The 23,984-nt window shown below is 32.1% G+C and overlaps 3 protein-coding genes across 4 annotated transcripts in view; all 3 read right to left on the minus strand.

Moving 5' to 3' along the window:
- The window catches only part of LOC134708273 (gamma-aminobutyric acid type B receptor subunit 1-like), an 84,893-nt gene extending 73,425 nt beyond the window's left edge, over positions 1 to 11,468 (minus strand). Inside the window, exon 1 of the mRNA XM_063568688.1 lies at positions 11,172 to 11,468. Within this exon, the coding sequence (XP_063424758.1) occupies positions 11,172 to 11,456 (285 nt within the window). The 5' untranslated portion in view covers positions 11,457 to 11,468. The remainder of the gene's footprint in view (positions 1 to 11,171) is intronic.
- A 1,471-nt stretch (positions 11,469 to 12,939) lies between these two features.
- Positions 12,940 to 23,984, minus strand: part of LOC134708275 (E3 ubiquitin/ISG15 ligase TRIM25-like) — a 29,534-nt gene continuing 18,489 nt past the window's right edge. Inside the window, exons 1-2 of one of the 2 annotated variants that reach the window (XM_063568689.1) lie at positions 16,918 to 17,040; positions 12,940 to 14,887 (exon numbers count right to left, since the gene is read on the minus strand). In XM_063568689.1, the coding sequence (XP_063424759.1) occupies positions 13,190 to 14,878 (1,689 nt within the window). In that variant the 5' untranslated portion in view covers positions 14,879 to 14,887; positions 16,918 to 17,040 and the 3' untranslated portion in view covers positions 12,940 to 13,189. Of the gene's footprint in view, positions 14,888 to 16,917; positions 17,041 to 23,984 lie in introns of those variants that run through there. The other variant, XM_063568690.1, reaches the window with a different exon arrangement.
- LOC134706077 (uncharacterized) lies at positions 21,802 to 22,752 on the minus strand. The gene has a single exon (XM_063564786.1). The coding sequence runs from the start codon at positions 22,750 to 22,752 to the stop codon at positions 21,802 to 21,804; it is 951 nt and encodes a 316-aa protein (XP_063420856.1).

Raw genomic sequence — 23,984 nt, forward strand, 5'->3', positions numbered from 1 at the left:
TACCAATAGGTCGCCCCCGTAGGCAACTGCTTTAAGGAAAACTTTAAAATTAAGAATTTTGATAAACAGAAAATAAACAGATTTTCTTATGTTCACAAATCAGATAAGAGCTTAATACATAAAATTTTCGGTGAAAAATTATGATTCATTTAGTTTAAGATATGTATATAAATCGTACATTTGAACATTTTACTTTGTTCCTACTGTATTTTTTTATATCTAGGGCTGGACAAGATACTCGGATATATAATACGGACGTCCTATAATAATAACACTACAAAAATATTTTTTTCATAGCTCATCCCTGAAATTAAAACTCGTCATTTCATTGACTTTTATGAATTTTTTTTTGCCAATCACAAATTGTGTTGTACCTTGAATTCCTTTCGATCTTTAAATATTAAATTGCTGATGTTTGAATTTCATATTTTGTCTTTAAATGTTTTATGTTCTACCAATATTTAGTTTATTTGTAAAGTACTTTATCTTTAAGATTAATTGAATAAGATCGCACAACAGACAACAAACATTCTGTAAATCTTATTTCACCATTATATAATAAAGTATAGATAAAAAAACATTCAAAAACTCAATATATGTTTAAAAAAAAAGTAAAACAACAAAAGCACCAGACTCAAGGCAAATTCAAATCGGAAACTCCCTTCTCAAATGGCAAAATCAAAAACCAGAACACATTAAAAGATCGGAAAATGACTGCCTTAGTATATAATGCTTCTTTATAAAGCTGATGAAAACATATATACATAGAATAATAGGTAGTTTCGATTTTGATACTGACTATATCATGTGGAATATCTAGACGAGCCCGTATGGGCGAGTTTCGATATTTCACATGATATAGTCAGTATCAAAAACGAAACTACCTATTATTCTGTTTATCGGTAATTATGACGTCACACAATGTATTGTCTAATATTTTCAGTGATACAGCCAGTAAGTTGATACTTGAATATATTAGGCAGTAAGATCAAAGGGAAAATATACGAATTACCGATAAATAAATATATACTAGAACACACCCGTGAATCGCGCAGGGGTCTGTGACTGAATTAAAGAATATAACTATGCGTAAGCCTTATTTTAGTATTGGTAATGTTATCTGATAAAGTCATGCCGATTTTAAGATGCACAGTTTTCTCTGCTTTCAACATCTTTCTATTTGAACCCGTCGACCTGGAACTTATCTATTACTTGGCATTATTAATTTTATTTGGAAAACAAAAGGGCCTGCATGAAAGGAGTATTTTTTAATCAACAGCATTGTCCTGTATGAGTTATAAATAAAGTTGAATTCTTTGATTCGCTGTTTAACGTAATTCCGGCTAACAAATTGAAAACTGTACATGCTGTACCTATATACGCCTTATTTTCAGTCCAGATTTTTATTATTCGTATTGTCATTTTAGAAAGTCATACTGATTAAAATACTACAATCAGGAACAATGTGACAATAATTGAATTTAGTAGTGTCAACACTGTGATTACGACCCGTGTATATAGCAAAATCCTAAATACAGCGTTTGGTGGTGCGCCTGTCAGATGCGGAACGTACATATAAGATAATAGGTAACAGGTGAATATACTATTGGTATCGGTATCGGATTCGACCTGGAACTTCTTAATTATTGGCAATATTAATTATGTGGAAAACAAAAGGGTCTGGAGTGGTGTAATTTTTAATCAACAGCATTGTATTATATTAGTTATATATACAGCTGAATTCTTTGATTCATCGTTGTTACGTGATGACGGCTGACAAATTGGACCTCGTAATTTTAGTATTATAGATATGATATGCCTTATGACGTGAATATCATGAAAACTTAGATACAAAAGTACACGAGTTCAACAAATAAAGTATCAGTTTTGCTATTTCAACATATTGATATGACACAAGAAAGGATATGATCTAATAATTCATAATTGAAAACCTGCACTTGACTAACCCAGGAAGGCTTTCCTATAAAGGATTTTACAAAGAATTTTCATTTCACTATTGATCTCGTTTAGTATTATGGACAAATTTCTTCTATGTGATTTTTTTTACTGTATTACCATTCTGTTAGTAATTAGCATATCTTATGTATTGGAGAAGCTAACAACATCAATGCGATCAATCAAACATCTTTACTAATGACTTTGATCTCTTAACAGTCATTTCTAGTAATTACCGGTTTTCAAATCAGGAAAACAATTTTAGATACTTATGGGACAGTATAATTGTCTGTCATTTCCTGTCAATTCACATAGCTCAACAGTTCTGAGAAGATATTATATCAGTTGGAATTGTGTTGTTATACAATGGATAAACAGAAACATGACTGCAGCAAACTGTTTAAAAGATCATTACGAATAATGTCTTAATTTGATGGATTCTCTTTAAGTGGTACATGTAATCAAATCGTCCTTGTGCTTTCAAAAATATTTGCGTGACTGTATTTGAAATAATGTTTCTTTTTCTCAAAAATTGATATTTAGTCTTTTCTGTTTAGTCATTTCATTTACAAGATTGAAAGTTTGACCGTTTGCTTGAATTTTTATTTCTTTACCTAAATGCCGTATTTGTCTTTTCTTAGTAATTATCTTAACAGGTGATGCATGGAGATTCTAGATCTGTTATTGCACATATCTTTACAAGTAATATTTTGTGGAAATATCTTTGTAAAATAAGTTTCAAAATTCTGATAGCAAAAAGGTTGTTATCAAGAGTAGACGAAATTGTCCATTGCGTAAGCCTCTAATAGTTTACGTAATAAACGTTGTAACAGCAATGGTTGTTAAAAGGATCTTTGTATTATTTTGGATATAATACATCAAAGTCATCTTGGATATTTTTATACTTATTCAAATAAAAAAAATCATGAAACATTTCCGATTGTGCGGCTACGTTGCAACCCGAAATTTGGAATGTTTGGTCCTCAATGCACTTCGGCCTGTTTTTGACTTTTTATCAAACTTTATTTGATTGTAACTGATGATTCATTTGTAGAAGAAACGTGCGTCTGGCATTCAAAAAATTAAACACTTGTATCGATGACAAGTTCATAAATACAGTGAGGTTTATTTTGATTAAACTTTGATTTACTCAAGATTTGTAACGATATCAGGTAAAGTTTACCTGAATCTTTTTCAGAAGATTTTACATCAATGTGCAACCTTCCTGACAAAACAACTCGTATTTAAAACACTTGTACGACGGTTCCAAAATACGAAAGTTATATTTGATATACTACATTGTCATGTGTTTTTTTAAAGATCACTGAAGTATGGTAAGGAAGTGACATTTATCTACGTCAATCATTCATCAATAGCATTAGTGGAAAAGACAGAAATCGGAAGACGCTTTTAATTTGAATTACAAAATTTACCAATTATATATTTATATTAGACTTTATTGAAGATAAAGGAGTGTCTTTAAGTCTGTTTTGCAATAATGACTTTGATGGAAATGAACCACTTAGTATTAAATAACATGATATAATGGTTATTTCAGAAATAAGAAAAAAGCCGACTGGTAAAAAATGTCTAAATGCCAGGTCTACTTTTACTTTTATATTAACCTTGGGATAAAAACCTAAATCTACATCCGCAGCATCAAACAGACCATACTAATGCTTAGATCGCACATCTGCTCTAGAAACAACCCTATGAGGTCAGTATGGTCCAGTATGAGTAGCGGAAAACGGTTCCACACGACACGAATGCAGGTAAACTCATACTTTTTCTTGCGCGATATAATGAAATTAAAAAATATTCTTCAACCGTTTGCAAATAAACTCATCATAGATACCAGGACTAAATTTTGTATATACGCCAGACGGGCGTTTCGTCTACAAAAGACTCATCCTTAACACTCGAATCCGAAAAAGTTAAAAAGACAAAATAAAGTACGAAGTTGAAGAGCATTGAGGACCAAAATTCCTAAATATTTTGACAAATACATCTACGGTAATCTATGTCGTCTGAAGTAGAAAAGCCTTAATGTTTCAAAAAATTCAAAATTTTGTAAACAATAAGTTTATAAATATAACCAAATCAATGATAATTCATGTCAGCACAAACAGTGCAGTGCTGACCAATGGACTTGTTATACCCTCGAGGAAATAAATCTCTCCAGCAGTGGCATCGACCCAGTGGTTGTAAATGAACTCATCATAGATACCAGGACTAAATTTTGTATATACGCCAGACGCGCGTTTCGTCTACAAACCCAACGCTTTAATGTCAGTAACAGTTTTGTGATTGCTTGATGAACAATATTATGTTGGAATATATTCATTTTTATTTTCATTTATGATAATTCGTCAATTCTTATTTTTAAATTCAAATGGCATGTCTAAATCTTTGCTTCATTGTCAGTTGACATTAGGTAAAGTTAAAAAAATGTCTCACCGATCTTTAGATTTTATACATAAAATGAGTTAATTGTTTGTCAATGTTTTATCCAACTGGACAAGTTAGTTAATACACAAAGTGAGATATGTAATCGAGTGTTAATCCAAAATCTGTATTTTAAATATTGAAGTAATGTAAAGAAAAGATCGACGCTACATGCCGATTCACACATAGTATTAAATTATCTTTACATATTTTAAATAAAATAGTTCCTATTGAAAAAAGTAAGATATTTTGGGTAGTTTAAGTATTTTTGTTACAAGAAAAACAAAAAAGTAGAGTAGCCTTATTTTCCTGGGGTAGATATGAAAAGGAAGGTTAATAATGGTTACCAAACATCGTTCCTTTGGCACTTTTTTCAATTCAGCCTTAGAGTCCAAATAATCTTTATATCACCATAATATTGATTTACCTATACGAATAAAAGGAAATGTTCTAAACAATGTTTTTAGACATCCCGACAAAAAATATACTGCAATTGTTAAGTTGTTTGAAATGACTCAGCCCGACAAATGTGGATTTGAAGATTGATTAATTCCATAAAAAGCGGCGTCACATGTTACATTGCAATTACATCAGAAAGCATGTAAAACATGATCACTTTTAAGATAGAAACAGAGTTAAAACAATGAATTATTTTCTGTTAAAAACCATGATCATACAATGTAAAAATATGTGAACATCGCCAAGACGAACATTGGAAAGGTATATTTTAGATGACCTTTTCACTGTCAGCACTGAAAAAAGCATAAAAAAAAAATCGGTGATTGAAAACAAACGTAAATTTATCGTTGTCATCCTGCCGTCCATGTTCGGGAAAACTTCTATACACTAAGGTGTGCTCTATTCCTTCAGCTTTATGACCAATGAATATAAGTGTTTTGACTTTTAACATGGAGTGCATTTAAAATTCTACAAATGCCTGTTGCATTCTTTTATCAGTTCAAACATCTGATTTAATTTACAGCTTTGAACTAAATGTTTCAAGATAATCTCATCTGTATTCATGTATAACCTGAAGGAAAGTAAAGCACAACAGTGCAATCTACAGATAGATGACACAAGATTACAACTTTGATGAACAAGACATGACAACATTTGTCATTTCGGAGCCTTTAATAACTCACTATGCGGTTGTTGAAAGCCGTATGGTGACCTATAGTTGTCAATTTCTGTGTAATTTGTGTCTCTTGTGGAGAGTTATCTCATTGACAATCATACCACATCTTCTTTTTTATAAGAATACTTTACCTAGTTTAATGCTATGAACGGTTTGTTGTATGTATTATAAGAATACAATGCTATTAATGCCACTCAGTTTGAAGAAAATCCAACGCTTATGAAACGTCTGAATTACGTAACTAGAAAATATAATAAAGCTGGTGACGATTATTTAGTGACCTATTTCAAAGACTTAATTGACAGCTAAATTGATATTAATTTCCTGGAAAATGAAACCTTTCATGTGGAAGATTGGAATTCGGCGTAATTGGCAAATTCTCTTATATTTACTTTTACTTGATTTGTATACTTTCGATTATGGAAAGATTCCTGAAGTGGAATAACGCGACTTTCTTCGTTCGAAAAAGTTATGTATGTGAAAAGTATTGCAACTGCAAACGTATAGATAAGATTAAAATACTGTATTGTATGAACATAAATCAGGTTTCTCATCAAGTCTGTAGAGGCAGAGTTATTAGTCTTAAACGTGATCTGTAAAAGCATTTAAGGGTTGATTCTCACTGTTTCAGCCTTCAACAGTAGACTAAATTTGTCTCGTACATTAATGTATGCATACATTATACATTTGATTGATTTGTAGTCTTTATGTATACCAAATACATTTATGAGATTTTATGATCTATGATTTTTTTTGGCCTTTTCTCTCACTCAATCAACAGATCCTATTCTACTTCCACATTTCGACATTCAATCCAGCTATTGCATAATTTTAAACTTATGGTCAATAAATATCAATTTTTATCTTTATGGTTTTGTTTCTGGGACTATTATACTAACAAGTTTCAGTATTTATTTTACACTTCTAGCTTTTGTAAAAAAAAAATTATCTCTGATAACAATCGCTTTTTGAGTCGGATTACGATTTGTATGAACAAAGAAATCTATTTACGAGCTATTTAAGAATATATATATAACTAATTAATTTCGACCTTATAACTTCTATAAATTCTTATGATGAAGTATAAATGCCAATGAAACAACTATTCAACAGAATTGAAATATAGCATTGATAGGCCAACATACGTCCGTCAACTATGAGCAGACCCCATGTCATACAGTCAGCTATCAAAGGTACTAACATAGTGTAAGGTACAAAACACACACACAAAAAAACAAATATCCAACGTCTTGATCTATGCCAAACAAGATACGAAAAACAAATAAGATAGACAACAAACAACCACAACCTCTAATCATATGTACCTGACTTGGGACAGACAAAAATAGACAGGATAGTACATTTTGTGAGCCATATACTCTTACCTTAACCAGTTGTTTAATCAACACAACATAAGATCATTCGCAACTTTTGTTTATCGAAGAATGCATAGTTTGTTTGGTTTATGTTTTGCCTAGATCACATTGGTAAGACGTTTTCGAACAATACAATTGTAAAGTTCGTAAAATTCCGATTGTTTCACATCCATTATTATCAAATAAATGGTTTAGTTTAAGTTAGACTGATACATAATTTATGCCGTTAGTTTTCTCGTTTGAATTCTTTTACATTTCGGGGCCTTTTATGGCTGACTATGGGGTATGGGCTTTGCTCATTGTTGAAGACCGTACGGTGGACTATAGTTGTTAATTTATGTGTCATTTGGTCTCTTGTGGAGAGTTTTCTCATTGGCAATCATACCATGTCTTCTTTTTTTATATGAATCAGACTACTATATATTAATATTTTTACATAAAAGAGTTTTCATTGTGTACACGTTTATTGTGTTATCTTAGAAATATATCAAATTCAATTTTCAAACATTGTGTCTGAAATCAAGTCGTGAAACAGATGAAGCCCGCCTCCAGGTAGTGGATTTTCTTGCCGTGTTGAAGACCCATTGTCTTATTGGTAATCACGCCACATCTTTTTTGTTATATGTGGCTATTTTCTGTCCTTTGGTGGGGTTGTAGTCTCGTCGACACATTCCCTATTTCCATTCTCAATTTTATGTATTGTGTGTTCTATGACGAAAAAAAGATGGATTGTGCGCTTGGAGGATAACAGACTAATGGGTATAACTCTGAAAAGCATATCATTAAGTTAATTTGTAACTCAGTATGCTTACATGATAGAAAATTCAAATACAAGATATAAAACAGTAATTGGAATAGTCTGATGTCTTCATACATTGTGTCCTTTAAATGCTTACAGTGTCATTTATGTTGAAATTATAACCAACCAATCCACAGCAGTGATAACATTTTTATCAGATAAGGTAACGGACCAATTATGTATTTATATACCAGCAGAACTGTTACAGATTGTCGAAGGGTTATTGGATCAGACATACTTTGTTTTAATGGTTATGATGAATTTCTTGTTCTTATAAAGAAGAATAAACGAGTGCGGAGATATAATAAAGGTCTAGGGAAGTCTAACATATGTTTTATAGATGCTATTAATATTTCACCTTACTGTTCGTTTTGTTTATCATTGATTGATTGATTGGTGATGAGAAATGTGCATGCATATTTTGGACGATAGGTTCTGCTTTATGGGTCGACTAGAATGAAGGACAAAAATTACAAATGTGAGATTGTTTTGTATAAGCTTATAAAGGCATTACATCACACAAGGTGGTTGTAAATGGTATTTTACTTCATGTAGAAAACGTGTCACCCAAACCTTACATAACGTATTCGTTGCGATTGGGCAAACCTGTTTATCTGTATACACCATGAACAACCAAACTGATACCTTTTTCAACAATATATTAATCTCATACCTCATTACAGCTTTGTATAAGAAGACCAGAGAAGGTTAAAAAAAATGTTTTTGCGTTGAGTGCTCATATTGCAAGTTTTGTATATTAATCAGGCCGTTAGTTTTCGCGTTTGAATTGTTTTACATTTTTCATGTCGATGCTTTTTAAAGCTGACTATGCGGTAAGAGCAGAAGACATATGAAACATCCAATGTCTTTTGCTACAATCACTATCGAAGAATCCTTTTTTTCAGTTTGATAATGATATCTTAATGATAAATTTAATTTCATTTTGAAATTCTACTTATTTGTTTTGTTATTAAGAGTTACATATTCCTGTTGTATATTTTAATGCGAATCCGACAAAGTGTACTAATATTTTGCGTCACCCAACTATTGACTCAATACACGAGAAATAGACTGTCTTGGAAACAATTGAAATTTTAGAGCAAAAGTAATTTGTTTCAAATTCAACTAACCTTGAAACAATCTAATAAGATATTCGCCCCATTAATTCACAGCAGTTCACTTTTAAATTGAATACTAAAGCAATGAAACAGAAATCCTGATTTAAATGGAATTATTTATTTTCTGATTTATTCTCGTCCTGTTTTTAACAGGGATTTTCAACTACAGTTGACACCTAGTTGTTTTAGTAGAGTGATATATGATAGTAACTGTTCAATGGGTGCGTGTTTATCTTTGAATTTTGAAACACGTCAAAAAATAGTAAAACTGAGTACTACAATTGTGCAATTTTGATATTTTGTATGCATATTGTGACACACGCTACTTACATGAGTTGCATGTTTTGAATTAGATACTTATATCTAAATAAATGAGGCCCATTATTAGGTCAAAATCATTGCAAAAAATGGATTGTTTCATGTAAATGTGAAGTATTAAATAAAGAAAATGGGTCAGACTCGATGAAACATCAACCAAACAACAAATATATATAAAACATATCTAGAGGGTTAATTTATTTTATAAGTCTTTAAGAAAAGAAATGTTTCTATACAAAATGTCGATAACAGTCCAAAAATGTTTGTTAATTTTATCAGAACCACGTTTAAAACACAATTCTTCAAATAACGAAAAACCTTATATTAAATATGGTTGAACTGCTCTTACAATATTGCAGTGACTTGAAATAAAGTGTTATTTTACAATTAATTAGAGACGATAAGTCCCGAACAGCAATAGTAAAAAGGTCAATATCGACCTCGACCTTCATTTTGTATTCAGAAACAGCATGTTCCAATTTAAAAGCATTGTTCGAACAACTCGGAAGTTATATGCAATGAAACGACGTCAAGTTTCATTTTCTTATCATCAAAGTCCGAACTGAAAATGTAAAAATCATTAATATCGAACTTGACCTCAATTGTTTCATGCAGTAACAACATATTCGAATTTGATGAAGCATTGTTTGAACGGTTCATATTAGTTACTAAACGGAAACAATTTGAGCTGCTTTAATACCTATGCCCGCAGTACAATCCTAAATAAATAACCGTCGAAAAATCAGTTAATAAAAACGGTCAGTCGGATAAACTCAAGTGCACTGAATGTTTCCAAACAAGCAAAAACAATAAAGAAAAATAAACAAAGTAAGTGCGATATAGTAATAATATAAGAAAACCTATGTTTCTTATATAAGAATAAATAGGGAAACTTGCATCAATAAGCTGAACTTTCCCAATAGAATGAAATTCAGATCATGTGTGTTTTGATTACAGGGATCTCATAGCATTCTGCTTTACTTGCTGTTCTGGTAATGTTTACATCAGCCAATGAAAGTTCAGCCTTTAACCATTTGAAGGTGTGTATCAATTGAACAAAACCAGAGAATCTCCAAAAGGCCGTTAAAATAGAAAGACGAACGGAGCGTTTTCGGATCGTTGTAAGCACAGCTTGGACAAAGGATCTGTGCTTTAAATAGATTGTGAACTTTCCAGCACCGTAATGCAAAAACGAAATTGTCTTCAAAGTTTCGTCGAATTGGTATAAAATTATTAAAACACCTATTTTTTTTATAAAGAGAACTGGCTTTCAAATGATGACACATCATAGTGAGTGTTTTGTTTATATCCTTTTAATATGTTATTTGTTCTGTGTATTTCTCCTTATTTATTCTTTCCTAATATATAGATGGCTACGTAAGTGTTTGACAGTTATATTCGGAATAAAGGCATAAACAATGTTATAGACGTTTTATTCATAAATTTAAATTATATTATTCGTAAATTTCTTTAATAAGAATATACGCTGGTTATGTGTTAAATAAAACCTCATAAAATTTAAAATTCCATTTGCCATTAGGAAGTATTAACTTGCCTTCCAAATTAACTATAAAAAGTGTTTCTCTTTTTAAAACTCTTAAATGTTTTCAGACATCAGCCATCTGCATATACAAATGATTATATAGGCCAATATACAGCTGGATTCTGTCTTGCAATAAATCTTTGGTTTTGGTAAAACACAATACACTTGAGATTATCCCGCATGGTTAAGAGTAAATATTCGTAACAGTCATACTCAAAAGAATATGTCTTGATAAAATTGCCACTATTTTGGAATTGTACAAGAATCGAAATTCAATCTCAGACGAACATGATTTTTATTTGTTCTATCGTGTAAACATTTTTCATCAAATTTATTGTAACTTCTGGCCCTTATTATTCCCATTTATGGTTAACCAGAAAGCACTACGACAAGAGCATTTTTCAATGTAATGCGCTGATTGTAAAAACAAAGAAAACTAGTTCCAAAAAACTAAAATATTCAAGTATTAAAATGTGCTTACCTTGCTGTCTTTTGGATCCATGTTCAAATAAAAATCTTGTAAAATATCGGAATTATTATTTACATCTTCTAAAGCCATCTCTACTGCTGGAAGACAGCCTTGACCTCCCGCCCAGCTACCGGACATGGGGAAAATTCCTCCTATTGTCAAATTTTTATGTTTGAAACACTCAAAAACTTTTATCCAAATTAAATTATAAACCGATATTAAAATCCATCTCTTAAGCAACATTTTAACGTTTATCAACACATCTCGTAAAGATTTATAATTAAAAACTGAATTCATCCAATACCATACACTCGCTTTCTCACTGCTAAAGCATAAATGGTCTGAAGCTTACAAAATTCCGATAGCCAATGTAAAGGTTACAAAAAAATAAGCAGTTATTGATGAATTTTAGTCAGAATCATTACTAGTGCTACTTGTTGGAAAGTTCCCTTTTGTCAATATGTCGTCTGCTTTTGCCATTCGTTATGTTATGGACATGATCGCTTTGAAGAATTAAATCTATATTTGGCTTTGCAGGAGGTATTGAAACTAGATAAAATACTAGTTAAACTAAAAAAACGTTAATTAAGTCAGAAGTAATGAAAAAACGTCAACCAACAATTTACGTTTGAATACTATCCTCGATCATCATTCCCATTTCACTGGTGTTAAAGGAATCAGGACATTTTAGGTATGAATATATTTACAAAATGTTTATATACTATAGCCTTAAACAAATATTTATGGATATATCCTTCCGTTCCTTAATACCAGTCACTTTTTCTGGTATCATCAACTTTATTGTCGGTGCTTCGGTACTGTCATACTTTACTTAAATTCACTGATGAAAACTTTTAAAAAACAAATACGTAACTTAGGTTCTTTCTTCATCATGCAAGGTCGAACTTATATGGGTTTGACCATTTTATTCAGGGCCATTTTGGTAATAAAGCTCTTCACGTGTTTCGGTATTGAAGAGATATATCATATCATGTTATGGAGGAGGATTTGTGAAAAATACAAGCCAAAGAGGCTGTGAAATTTCCAAAGCCGCTAAAATCACCAAACTATATTCAATTATTTCCTTTCGTGTCATTTAGTTTAAATGGTTAATTTACGGATTGATGCTCAATAAAGGAAGTCATTCAAAAACTAACATTTACTTTTTTTTGATTTTTTTTTTGCCTTTACTGGGAATCTATCTCCCTTCATAAAGTCTGGTATTGGCTGTTTAAACGAATCATTGCTTTTAAATGGCTATTTGTTCCAAATTTATGTTTTCCAACTATCTTGAAAACGATTGACAGAAAAATAAAAGTATAAACAGTAAAAAATCATAAGCAACAAAAGTTATATAAAAAGGGCTGATATAGCGGCAATACTTAATTTACCCTGAATAGAGTGTTTTCCTTTAACAGTATTTTTTGCCTAAATAATTGTTACATTCAAAACTGTAGAAAGAAAGACGTCATAAAAAGAAAATTATAATCTGCAATACAAGATAACAAAAAAAACAATGACTATTGATACCATCTATCAGGTCCTTTTAAAAATATACTCCTTAATGACAATTAAAGGGCATTAATGGTATGAGCTCGAACCCCGTTTTATGGTAGGTTCTAATCATATGAAAAAACTAGGAAGACCTTGTATTCCTGATGAAGATCGGTAGTTTTCCCCGGCTCTAACGTTTTTCTTCACAAAATGTAGATGTCCACCATGATGTTGCTAAGATGCGTTTAGTTTCATTAATGACCAACAAACTTACAAAATATAGATGTCAATTATATGTTGTTTTTATTTTTAATCCATTACCTGAAAAACAATGAAAAAGAAACAACTGCGAGAATTTATTTATGTTGATTAAATAAATGTCTAAGGATATGCCAATTTGACTAAAATGATGCATAGATTCCTCGAAAGAGTTGTTAACCTTTCAGGACAATGTTTAGCATGTTTTCGTTTCTTTTTAATGCTATGAATAATTATTCATACAATATTGAAATATAAATAAATTTGAGCCGGGCATTTCAATCAATACTATATATTATACTCGAACTGTACGGATTTGCGCATAACACTAACTGTTGTTTTCTTTTATCATAGAAAACACCTTGCGGATAATAAAGTCCATCCGACTTTTGCAACAGCTGCCTGTGTTTACTTCCATCACTTGACACAATATAAAGTTTGTAACTTGTTCTAGCTACAACATAGATGTTTTTATGAATGTCTAAAGCCATACTTAGCGTAGACTGATCTCCCGGTATTGTTATCTCCCATACATGTTTTCCTTCATAATCACAACATTTTAAAACATTGGAATCAGAGTCTGCATGATATAAAAATGACCCATCGAACACTATATACTGGCTGGCGACTGGTATTGTTTTGATTTGGGTCCCAGTTGCATCAAAGATTTGAACACCATATCCTTTAACGGCAACTGCTAATTTGTTGTTTGAGTGATCGATTCCGTAACATTCCCCAATCACGTCTAGTTCTTTGACAGTTTGTTCTTGGTCCTTACTGAAATCAATAAAGGAAACTTTTTTCGCTTCAGGCATGGTTACAGCAACAACGGATTCATCAATAATGGCGATATCAAAAGGTCTTGATGCAGTTTCAATATCACGAAGAAAGCGACAGTTGCAATCATACAAGAACAGCCTATGCGATTTTATATCATTGTTTGCAAATAATATTGAGTCATTCTGTAAAATAACACAGCCAGTTAGTAAACAAGGAGAACGAAAAGACGCTTCTTTACTTTTTATAATTTTGATGGTGTCAATGTGTCTGGTAGCTTTTTTGGTAGGTTTTATTTGGACCTTGGCAATTTGTCCTGAACTTCTAAGCTTGACCTCTAACGGTTGTTTCTTTAATTCAATGTGACAGATTTCTCCGAATGACATTAAACTTTTAAATTCCTCGGTCTCGCTGAAAATTAAATCTGCATTATCAAATTCGCCTTTTTCGATACTTTCAGATAGAAAAGTTTCTTGCTTTGATAGAATACTCTCAAATTCGGACAGACTCAAAAATACTTGGAGGTTATTTCCTTGTTCTGTTGATTGCTGAATATTCGTTTTTATGTCTTGGACATCTTCAAGTTTCGCCTTTAATTTTTGTATTCCTTCGCTAGTCGTTCTGTCATATTCTTTAGTCATCCTCTCTATGTTATCAAACTGCTGTTTTATCAAACCATCAATCTTTTCTTCTACTTTCTTCTTCGTATTGATAATTTCCTTTTTAATCTTCTTAATCTGGTCTGCAATGTCACGCTTCGATTGCTCTTTATTTTCCATTATTTGCTCGATTTTTAAAATCAACCCACTAAACCCCTCATCAATGCGGTTAATCGCTACAGAAGACTTCACATTTTCAATGACATCATCAATTGGACATAGACCTTTGCAACCTTTGTGGTTATTAGTGGTACATCTTATACAACATGGCTCTTGGTGTTCAGGGCAGTAAAGCTCAAAACTCCGCTCGTGATATGAACATGACTCCATCACATGTTTAAAGATTTGTGGAACTTGTTCGCGTTTGTCAAAAGGAACTATACCATGTAATCTTAGTGGTTTAAAGGAGCTGTGGTACTTTTGGCAAGTCGAACAAAGACCTTCTTTACATACTGTACACCAAACAGACGCATCTTTTTTAGAACCTCTGATGCTACATGGTTTACATTTAGAATCAGCCTGTTTGTCCATTTTAATGATCTGTAAAGTGAAATACTCAAGTTATATAAGTTTTCATTGTCACAAAATGCAAATCACAAGAAATCAGGATTAAACTATGCATACTTAAATTACTAATTTGATGACCTCTTATTATAATAATTTTTTAAATTTTTTATGTAAAAATTACTGAAGTTTTTTTTTTGCCAGCGATGGATTCATGGATGTGCGCCCTCTACATGCTCTATGTCACTTTTGATTAAAAACAAAATGTAAATGTTTAGCTTAAAATTGTCAAAAAATTGTTTTTATATATATCTTCCGTTTGAGAAATGACAATACGTATGAATCCGTGATTAATGAACAATTTTTAACAAAAGCAATTATGATACTTTGGTTCTTGATAAGGGATAATAAAGCTACCTAAAGTTTGATTTAAAACAAAGTAATTTATCAAGTTTAGGCAAATAATTCGGTAAAGAACTTTATTAATCATGATAATAATTGTTAAATATTAATTTTATTCCAAAAAAGTTTCTTCTTTATATATTCATGGTAAATATCATGTTCTAAAAACCTTGTTTTGTGTACACTTAACCCACACAAGACCTAAATTAACTATCGACTGCATGTAGACAAAACATGATTAAGGGTATACGATACAGTTTTGATCCCGTATTTACATGTTATTGAAAATTTGCATATAGGCTATTTTTTGCCTAATTAAATCAAATGTGTAATAACAGATATACCTTCATGTGTTACTTTTTGAGTAAAATGAGGTCGAAATTTCAGATATTTGAACAAAATTCGGATTTGTGGACGTATTTTTCCTTCCGAAAGAAGTGCATTATTTTTTTGTTTTAAAAAATAAACACGGTCTGTTTTTTTAAATTGTTTGTAATTTCTCTTTTATATAAGTATCCTATGAAGTTATGATTAGTTTTGTTAGGAAATAGTTCAAATTTATCAATTGTCTGTGAATGTAGAAAATAACATCATTTTTTGCTGTATATTTATCAAATTTTAAAAAAAATGCACTATTTACGTTTTCATGCAAATTGGTACACATAATCTTCTTATGTAACCAAACCAAATCTTATTTTAAAAAAGAGGGGTCCATAAACTTGTTTTCCAGTTCAATCAGTTTGAATGATAAAAATCAGTCGAAAACTGCATCTTTTCCCGATAAGTCATAGTTTGAAGTCGCGAAAATAACATTTTACGTTAGCAACGTCATTACCTCCCCTGTAACGTATGCCCTTAACACTACATGTAAACGTTGAGTTTTATCAATGAGAACGTAATTATGTATTTACATGTGAATTACACTAACACAGCATTGAGTCTAGGTGGACACGGCCTAAGAGTTCGGTATGTTTGATTTTTTTTGTACACACATTTTTTGGATATCTCATTATATTCATCTCGGTAATTATAAAAGTCAATATATATAGTTTGCCTAAACTTGATAAATTACTTTGTTTTAAATCAAACTTTAGGTAGCTTTATTATCCCTTATCAAGAACCAAAGTATCATAATTGCTTTTGTTAAAAATTGTTCATTAATCACGGATTCATACGTATTGTCATTTCTCAAACGGAAGATATATATATATATATATATATTCGATTTTCATATGCAGTTAAGGTTCATCATAACCTTTTGGCTAAAAATGGCCGTATTTACACCACAAATTTTACTCTGAGTACAAACAAACCTATTCACCTGCAAAGTATTAAGGGGTGGCAGGAACTAGATATTTAAATTTTAAATGCGTATTATGTTTTAGAAAATTATAAATTTTACTAGACGTTTCTGTCCAGTTTTCTTCGTTCCCGCAGGTTCACATGTTTTTCTGTACTCAGAGTAAAATTGGTGGTGTAAATACGTCCATTTTAGCCAAAAGGTTATGATTAACCTTAATCATGGTTTTTTTGCATGCACACATCTATGAGATCGATCTTTAACGTATCTGTCACGTTTATTAATTGATTATTCACACCTAATGATGACCTTTCAAGGTAGAAAAAGTGTAAAGAAAGAGGACCACTAAATCAGAATTACGAACCTTGATCAACTTTTTGTGTGAGACCCTATCCTTATGCTCTTGATCGTCTACCGCTCCAGTAAAGTGTTACTTCTTGGTGCAGAACAAAGAGAGACAACTACATTGATTATCACGGGGTACACGATGTACAATTGTGAAACAGTTTTATCAGGATTTGATTTTATCCTGCAATCGACCTTTCTACTACGCATATACATGTTAATAGATAACATAAAGTGATAGACGTATCTTGTTAGTTTATAGACTCTCGGTATTCACTTGTGTTGCGAGCGAACGTTTATGTTTAGATAACTCTCATGACTGTCTACATAACAGTTTAATATTGGAGTGTTAATTGCGCTCCGCATTTTAGTCGTTTCGATTCAATTAAAAAAAGTTTGTTAATATATAGATACATTTTATTATCTTTTTTTAAAGCGTGACAATATGCCTCGACCCATAATGGCATTTACGTTAAAGCTAGAAGAGACATAATTCTAACAGGGTTCATTTTATACATGCTATAAAACGTGAGATGAAAGCAATGAAAATAATGAAAAATGAAATCAATCATGTTCGCAAAAGTAGAAATTCATATCGAAACTGGCAACTTGAAAAGAAAATAAATCTGAAAAATTAGATGTATCAATAGAACAATTACAAATAGGTAGGATATACTTACTCATACGGAGCACCTAAGATAACCCCAAGCGTTGTGAGTTTGTTTTCGACTTAGGAGTTTGGATGTCCTTTTTTTTAATCTTTAAGTAGAAATGAAGGCTGTCATCATCAAATGACTCCATGTGTCGTAAAATTTTAACTATCGATGATCTAAATGAAAATTAGTATGCAGAATTATTATATATCGCCATAGCTTATTATATTTTGCTGAACTCGATAAAATAGCATATTTATGCTGAAGAAGTACTGTTGTAGAATTTTTCAAGAAAAGCAATACACTTTTTTGAGCTCGTTCACTTTTCCGTAACTTTCCTTTGACACAATGTTCATGTATTTGCGTCAAATTTAAAACCGATTTAAAACCGTCGTTTACGCTGATTGACTCCGGGTCAATAAGTGGGCATCTCATTCACCAAAATACTCATTTCAAATTTCATTTTTCATAATTTATGTTGCATAAAACATTTTGACACTCTTAAAACTAAAAGAGCTGATAGCATTGTCCTTTAGTGCACTGTTAGAAATATGTTTGTAACACAAACTCTTAGGAAGCAACCGTTTAACTTCAAAAGGGGGGGGGGTATAGTTATTGTTCTGAGTTCGCGAAAAGTGTGAACATTTTTTTTTACTCTTTCGACGGTTCAATCTAACATTATAAGGTATGAGGAAAATCTGGATTCAGAATATTAAGTCATCTGCTTGACCAGAATAATTTATTTTTTATCAAATTAGGGATCAGAATATTTTTTTTTTAAAACCCATAACCCCTCCTCCCTCCTTGAAGTTAAATGTATATAAAAAATACAACAAAAACCAACAGTAATACTAACATGTATTTCATATAATAATATCGATTCGCATTTCGACAGTGAAAGATTGGTTTGAGAGCTATTATCAAAATCTAACATATATGTGTGGTTCGACAGTTAATACGACAATGTGTCGTTATATTCGAAGAGCTAACTTTTTATTGCCCGGAGTTTGTTCTTTACACATTGGCTTTTTGTAGAATCCATGTTGCTAAGTCTTGGGTTTTCTATATTGTCTTTTGTTTGTTGTTATTTTGCTTTTCATTCTTCTGCCATTGTATTGTTAGGTTGTGTACATTTTGTACGAATCATGAGTCTGAATATCACCACGGTACTTTTGGCAAACGAGGTGATTTAAATTGTGTGTATGTGTTCTCCCAAATGCTCAGCAAAATGAAAATATTTTATCCATCATATCGCATTTACATATATTTTTTCATACGTTAAACACGTGAATGTTCGCACTTAACAAACTATATTGAAATGGGAGTGCTACTTACAAATAAACTGCTCAAGCTCAAGGACGAATGACAAAAAAATACACAACATAAGTATGACGTTCATCATCTCGAGCTTGTTGACCGTTTCGATGTGTCGTAGTCACTAGCAACTCACTTGCAACATGTTTCTTCATTTTGTATCTTACTATACCAGTACAGTCGTCTGATCAGTAATTTAACAGATTGTGACATTAAGGCTGATTGTAAATTCGCATGACGGGTGTTGCAAACATAGTATGAGAACCTTGCCTAATGGGAACAAAGTGTGCCCCTCTTCTTATCGATTGATGAGTTTGGCTGTCCCACTGGTATCCAGCAGTGGCATCGACCCAGTGGTTGTAAATAAACTCATCATAGATACCAGGACTAAATTTAGTAAATACGCCAGACGCGCGTTTCGTCTACATAAGACTCATCAGTGACGCTCGAATCCAAAAAAGTTGAAAAGCCAAATAAATTACGAAGTTGAAGAGCATTGAGGACCAAAATTCCTAAAAGTTTTGCCAAATACAGCTAAGGTAATCTATGCCTGATGTAGAAAAGCCTTAGTATTTCAAAAAATTCAATAATTTGTAAACAGTAAATTTGTAATATAACCATATCAATGACAATTCATGTCAGCACAAAAAGTGCTAACTGGGCTTGTGATACCCTCGGGGCAATAAATCCCCACCAGCAGTGGCATCGAACCAGTGGTTGTAAATAAACTCATCATAGATACCAGGACTAAATTTAGTAAATACGCCAGACGCGCGTTTCGTCTACATAAGACTCATCAGTGACGCTCGAATCCAAAAAAGTTGAAAAGCCAAATAAATTACGAAGTTGAAGAGCATTGAGGACCAAAATTCCTACAAGTTTTGCCATATACAGCTAAGGTAATCTATGTCTGATGTAAACTACTGTCATCTTTATTTATGTGTTTTGTTTGTCTTGTGTATTTCTGTAGTTCTTATTAAATATTGTTTTCTCGTTTGAATATTCATTCATGTATATTTACCTTATGTCTTACCGTGACCTGTATGGTTTTCTTTACGGTATTTATTTTTCTCATTATTGAAGGCAATGTAACCAATAACTGCTATTATCACATATTTGTTATGAATACCTTAGATTTTGCATATGCAATAACCTCAAAATTGCCCGGGGCAAAAAAAGAGATATTCATATTGTGCCCTGTTCCTATAATGACGTCACGTCATTGCATCCTTAACGACACGAATGTGAAAAATTTCTTAAGATTTACCTTTTATGTACCACTAAATTGTTTTAATTGATCTTTTTTCTCTTTTCTGCATAGCTTAAATATGTGATAAAAAGATTATAACATGTTTTTTCCATATTAGCCCGGGTATCATCCCTCGACCCACATCGGCCCTCGGCTAAAGCCTCGATGCCGATATGGGAGTCTCGGGATGATACCAGGGCCAATATGGAAAAGGACATGTTATAATCTATACTTATTAAATAATATGAGCAAATAAACCCTAATACGGATAAATAAGCAATACTGAAAACGTTCCACTGTCGATATAAATCAAGATTTAATATTGCTCTTCGAACAGGGCTAATATGGAGAGAGAAAAAAACAGGTCCAGAACAGAAAAAAGCAAGAAAAAAGCCGTATCAGCCCTAGGGCTAATGCAAGATGTTCACATCCGGTTTTCAATTTTCTGACGCAAATACTAAACTTTGGAAGTATCGTTATGCGTAAAAACATTTTATAATATTTTTTAAAATAAAAATCATAAAATAAACAGGTTAAATGATGTGCAATGGTTTGTAAAGTCTTAACGTTTTGAAACGAAAAAAACAGGGCCAATACAGAAAAATCGGGAAACAGCCGCATTGGCCTATGGGCTAATACGGGACGTTCACTTCCTGTTTTTAATTTGCTGATTATCATTTAATAAAAGTGTTATGAACAGGCTGTTTTTGTATAGGCATTGGTATAGATTCTCGGTCAGCTGTATTGACCCTCGATCCTACGGGTCTTGAGGCCAATACAGCAAACCTTGAATCTATACCAGTGCCAATACAGAAACAGTCAGTTAATAACACTATAATATCAACGTTATTGTATCTCTACAGCCTGGATAGTTGATAAACGAGGGATGTCAAACCATAACACGGTATGACATGCTGCCATGCGATTTGATTCATAGTTCTTGGAGGGGGAATTGCGGCTATATTTCATACATAGATATTATATGAATATATGTATTTATCTATATCTAAGTCTTCAGTTAACAGTCTGTTGATGAACGATGAATCTTATAGCACACTAACTTACTTCCAAATTTCTAGAAGCTGGATGTAGTACCTGAGATAAATGCCATACGAAAAATGCATGGGACGAACGAATTGATACACGGATCGGATAAAGCAGTATATTCTCCTGGTTTTGAAGTAGGGTATAAAGAAATGAAAAGATTAAGAAATTTAAACAAATATTTAACTTGTATTAGATTACACACCTGTTGGTGCTACTGTTGCTCGATCATTGGCTTTCTGTTCGTAGACAATCCGATATATGGCATTCCTTCATTTTCCTTTGCTATCGTTTTCTTTGTTTATCCGTGATTTTTCTTGATAAACGGGTTAAATGGCTATAGCTATGAATACAATCAGGAAACTGCAATTGTCTTTTTTTTGTTATATTAAGTTAATTAGTTTACTAGGTAATGTTCGTTCTTCATAATCTTAGCTGTTAAAGGGAAGAGTTTTAATGACTGCTGTTGTCTCTTCATATTTATTTTACAATAGTCTGATCCGTATTTTTCGACAAATGCCATTGTAATAACTTTGATATCCTCTTCCTGTTTGTATAGCATTTTATTTAACGAGATGATTATTTGAATTAATACAACCTTAATACAAATGATTTTAAAGTTTTCGATTATTTATTTTTTTCATCATACAACATCGTACAGTACAGCTGTATTGCTTGGAATTGTGATCATCAGTAATTGTTGTTTCCTGGTGTTGAAATAAATACCCTTTGGGTTTGAAAGTTCATCTGACTTTTGCAACAGCCGCTTATAACGGGTACCGTCACTTGAAACAATATAAAGTTTGTCACCATAAGAATCTAATACGTAAACATTTCCGTTTTGGTCTACTGTAATGGCCATATGACTTATATTTAGTGCTTTCGGCAAAGTTATTTCCCAGATATGTTGTCCATTATAATTTGTACACTTTAACACACTTGATTGATAATCGATATAACAAATATGTGAATTGGCGAACGATACACAACGGCTGGCATATGGTATTGTTTTAATTTTTATTCCAGTATCATCAAATATCTGTATACCATAACCTTCAACAGAAACTGCAAGTCTGTGGTCTGAGTAGTCGATTCCGAAGCATTGACCGATCACATCTATTTCTTTGATAACTTTATCCTGATCAGAGCTGAGTTCGATGAACAGAATCTTGTTTGCTTCAAAAAGAGTAACAGCAACAACAAAGTCATCTTTAGATACAATATCGAATGGCTTTGAGCCGACCTCAATGTTCCTAAGGAAGCGACTGTTGCTATCAAAAAGGATAATCCTCTTACTGCTTTGATCGACAAACAACATGGAATCATTACGCAAACTTGTACAACCGGTTGCATAGCAAGTGTCTGGAAATTTCATTTTATATTTCTTTTGAATTTGAATGTTATCGATATTTGGTGTAAATTGTTTTTCAATAAGGGTTGGTATTTTTGCACTTTGTCCGAAACTGAAATGGTTAATGTGTAACTTTGTTTTCTGTGATTCGATATTGCAGATGTCTACAATAGACAACATGTTTTTGAAGTCATCGTTAATACTAATAATAAGCTCTGTGTTATCCAGTTCCCCTTTCTCCATACTTACAGATAGCAAGTTTTCTTCTCTTGACAATAGGCTCTCAAATTCTGAGAGACTCAAGAACAATTTAAGATTTGTGCAGTTTTGCGTTGCTTGACAAATGTCTAATTTTATACTTTGAAGGACTTCTAGTTTTTTTCTGAAGACTTTCTATACCTTTGCTTGTCGTTGTGTTGTGATCTACCAGAATATCATCCATGCTCTCATAGCATTTCTTAATTAATCCTTCTAGCTTTTCGTTAATACGTTTTTTCATGTCCGAAATTTCTAGCTTCATAGTTTTGATTTGCTCTTCTGTGGCAAGTGTCGATTTCTTTTTCTTTTCAATATTTTTTTCAATCTTACAAATCAAACCATTTAAAACTCCTCCAAGCTGCTGAATTGCAACGGAAGATTTCACATTTTCTATGACATCTTCAATCGGACAAATATTGTTACATCCTTTATGGTTTTTAGTGCTACATCTTATACAACACAGTTCTTGATGATCATGACAATAATGTTCAAATGTCCGGTCGTGTTCAAAACAGGTCTCTCTCACATGTTCAACAACAGTTGGGATTGATTTACGTTGTTCGAAAGATATTAGATTATGTGAAGCTAATGCCTTTGTTGACAAATGATGTTTATGACAACTCAAACAAAGACCTTCTTTACAAACAACACACCAAATCGAGGCTTCTACGGATAACTCTCTGAAGCTACAGGGTATGCACATACTTTCATCCATTATAGGTTTGGAAGCCATTCGAATTCCTGAATTAAAACAATGAAACATTGATCCGATGAGTTAAGCCTTTTTCAACTGATGTTAATATTTTGTTCATCAGTTGTTTTGTTAACCATTGTCCTTGTAAGAGGAGGTACGGACCTGCTTATATGGTTAACGCCGATATTTTTTGTAATGTGCTTTCCCCAAGTCAGGGGTATGTTATTTAGTGGCTGTTGTATGTTGATGTATATAATATTTGAATTTCGTTTATGATTTTGTTTGTACATAATTTGGGCTTTGAATTGTTTTTAATTTTTATTTCTTGATCTTTTATAGCTTGCTTTGCTATATGGGTTTTGCTCATTGTTAAAGGCGGTATCATGACCTATAGTTTTTACTTTTATGTCATTTGGTTTATGATGGAAAGTGGTCTTGTTTGCAATTTTATATTAGGCGCGTTTGACGTCTTATCAAGTCATCAGTAATGGTGTTTCCCAATTATTTATGAATAATCCTAGGA

This window comes from Mytilus trossulus, chromosome 2, assembly GCF_036588685.1.
Source record: "Mytilus trossulus isolate FHL-02 chromosome 2, PNRI_Mtr1.1.1.hap1, whole genome shotgun sequence".
Lineage (NCBI taxonomy): Eukaryota > Metazoa > Mollusca > Bivalvia > Mytilida > Mytilidae > Mytilus > Mytilus trossulus.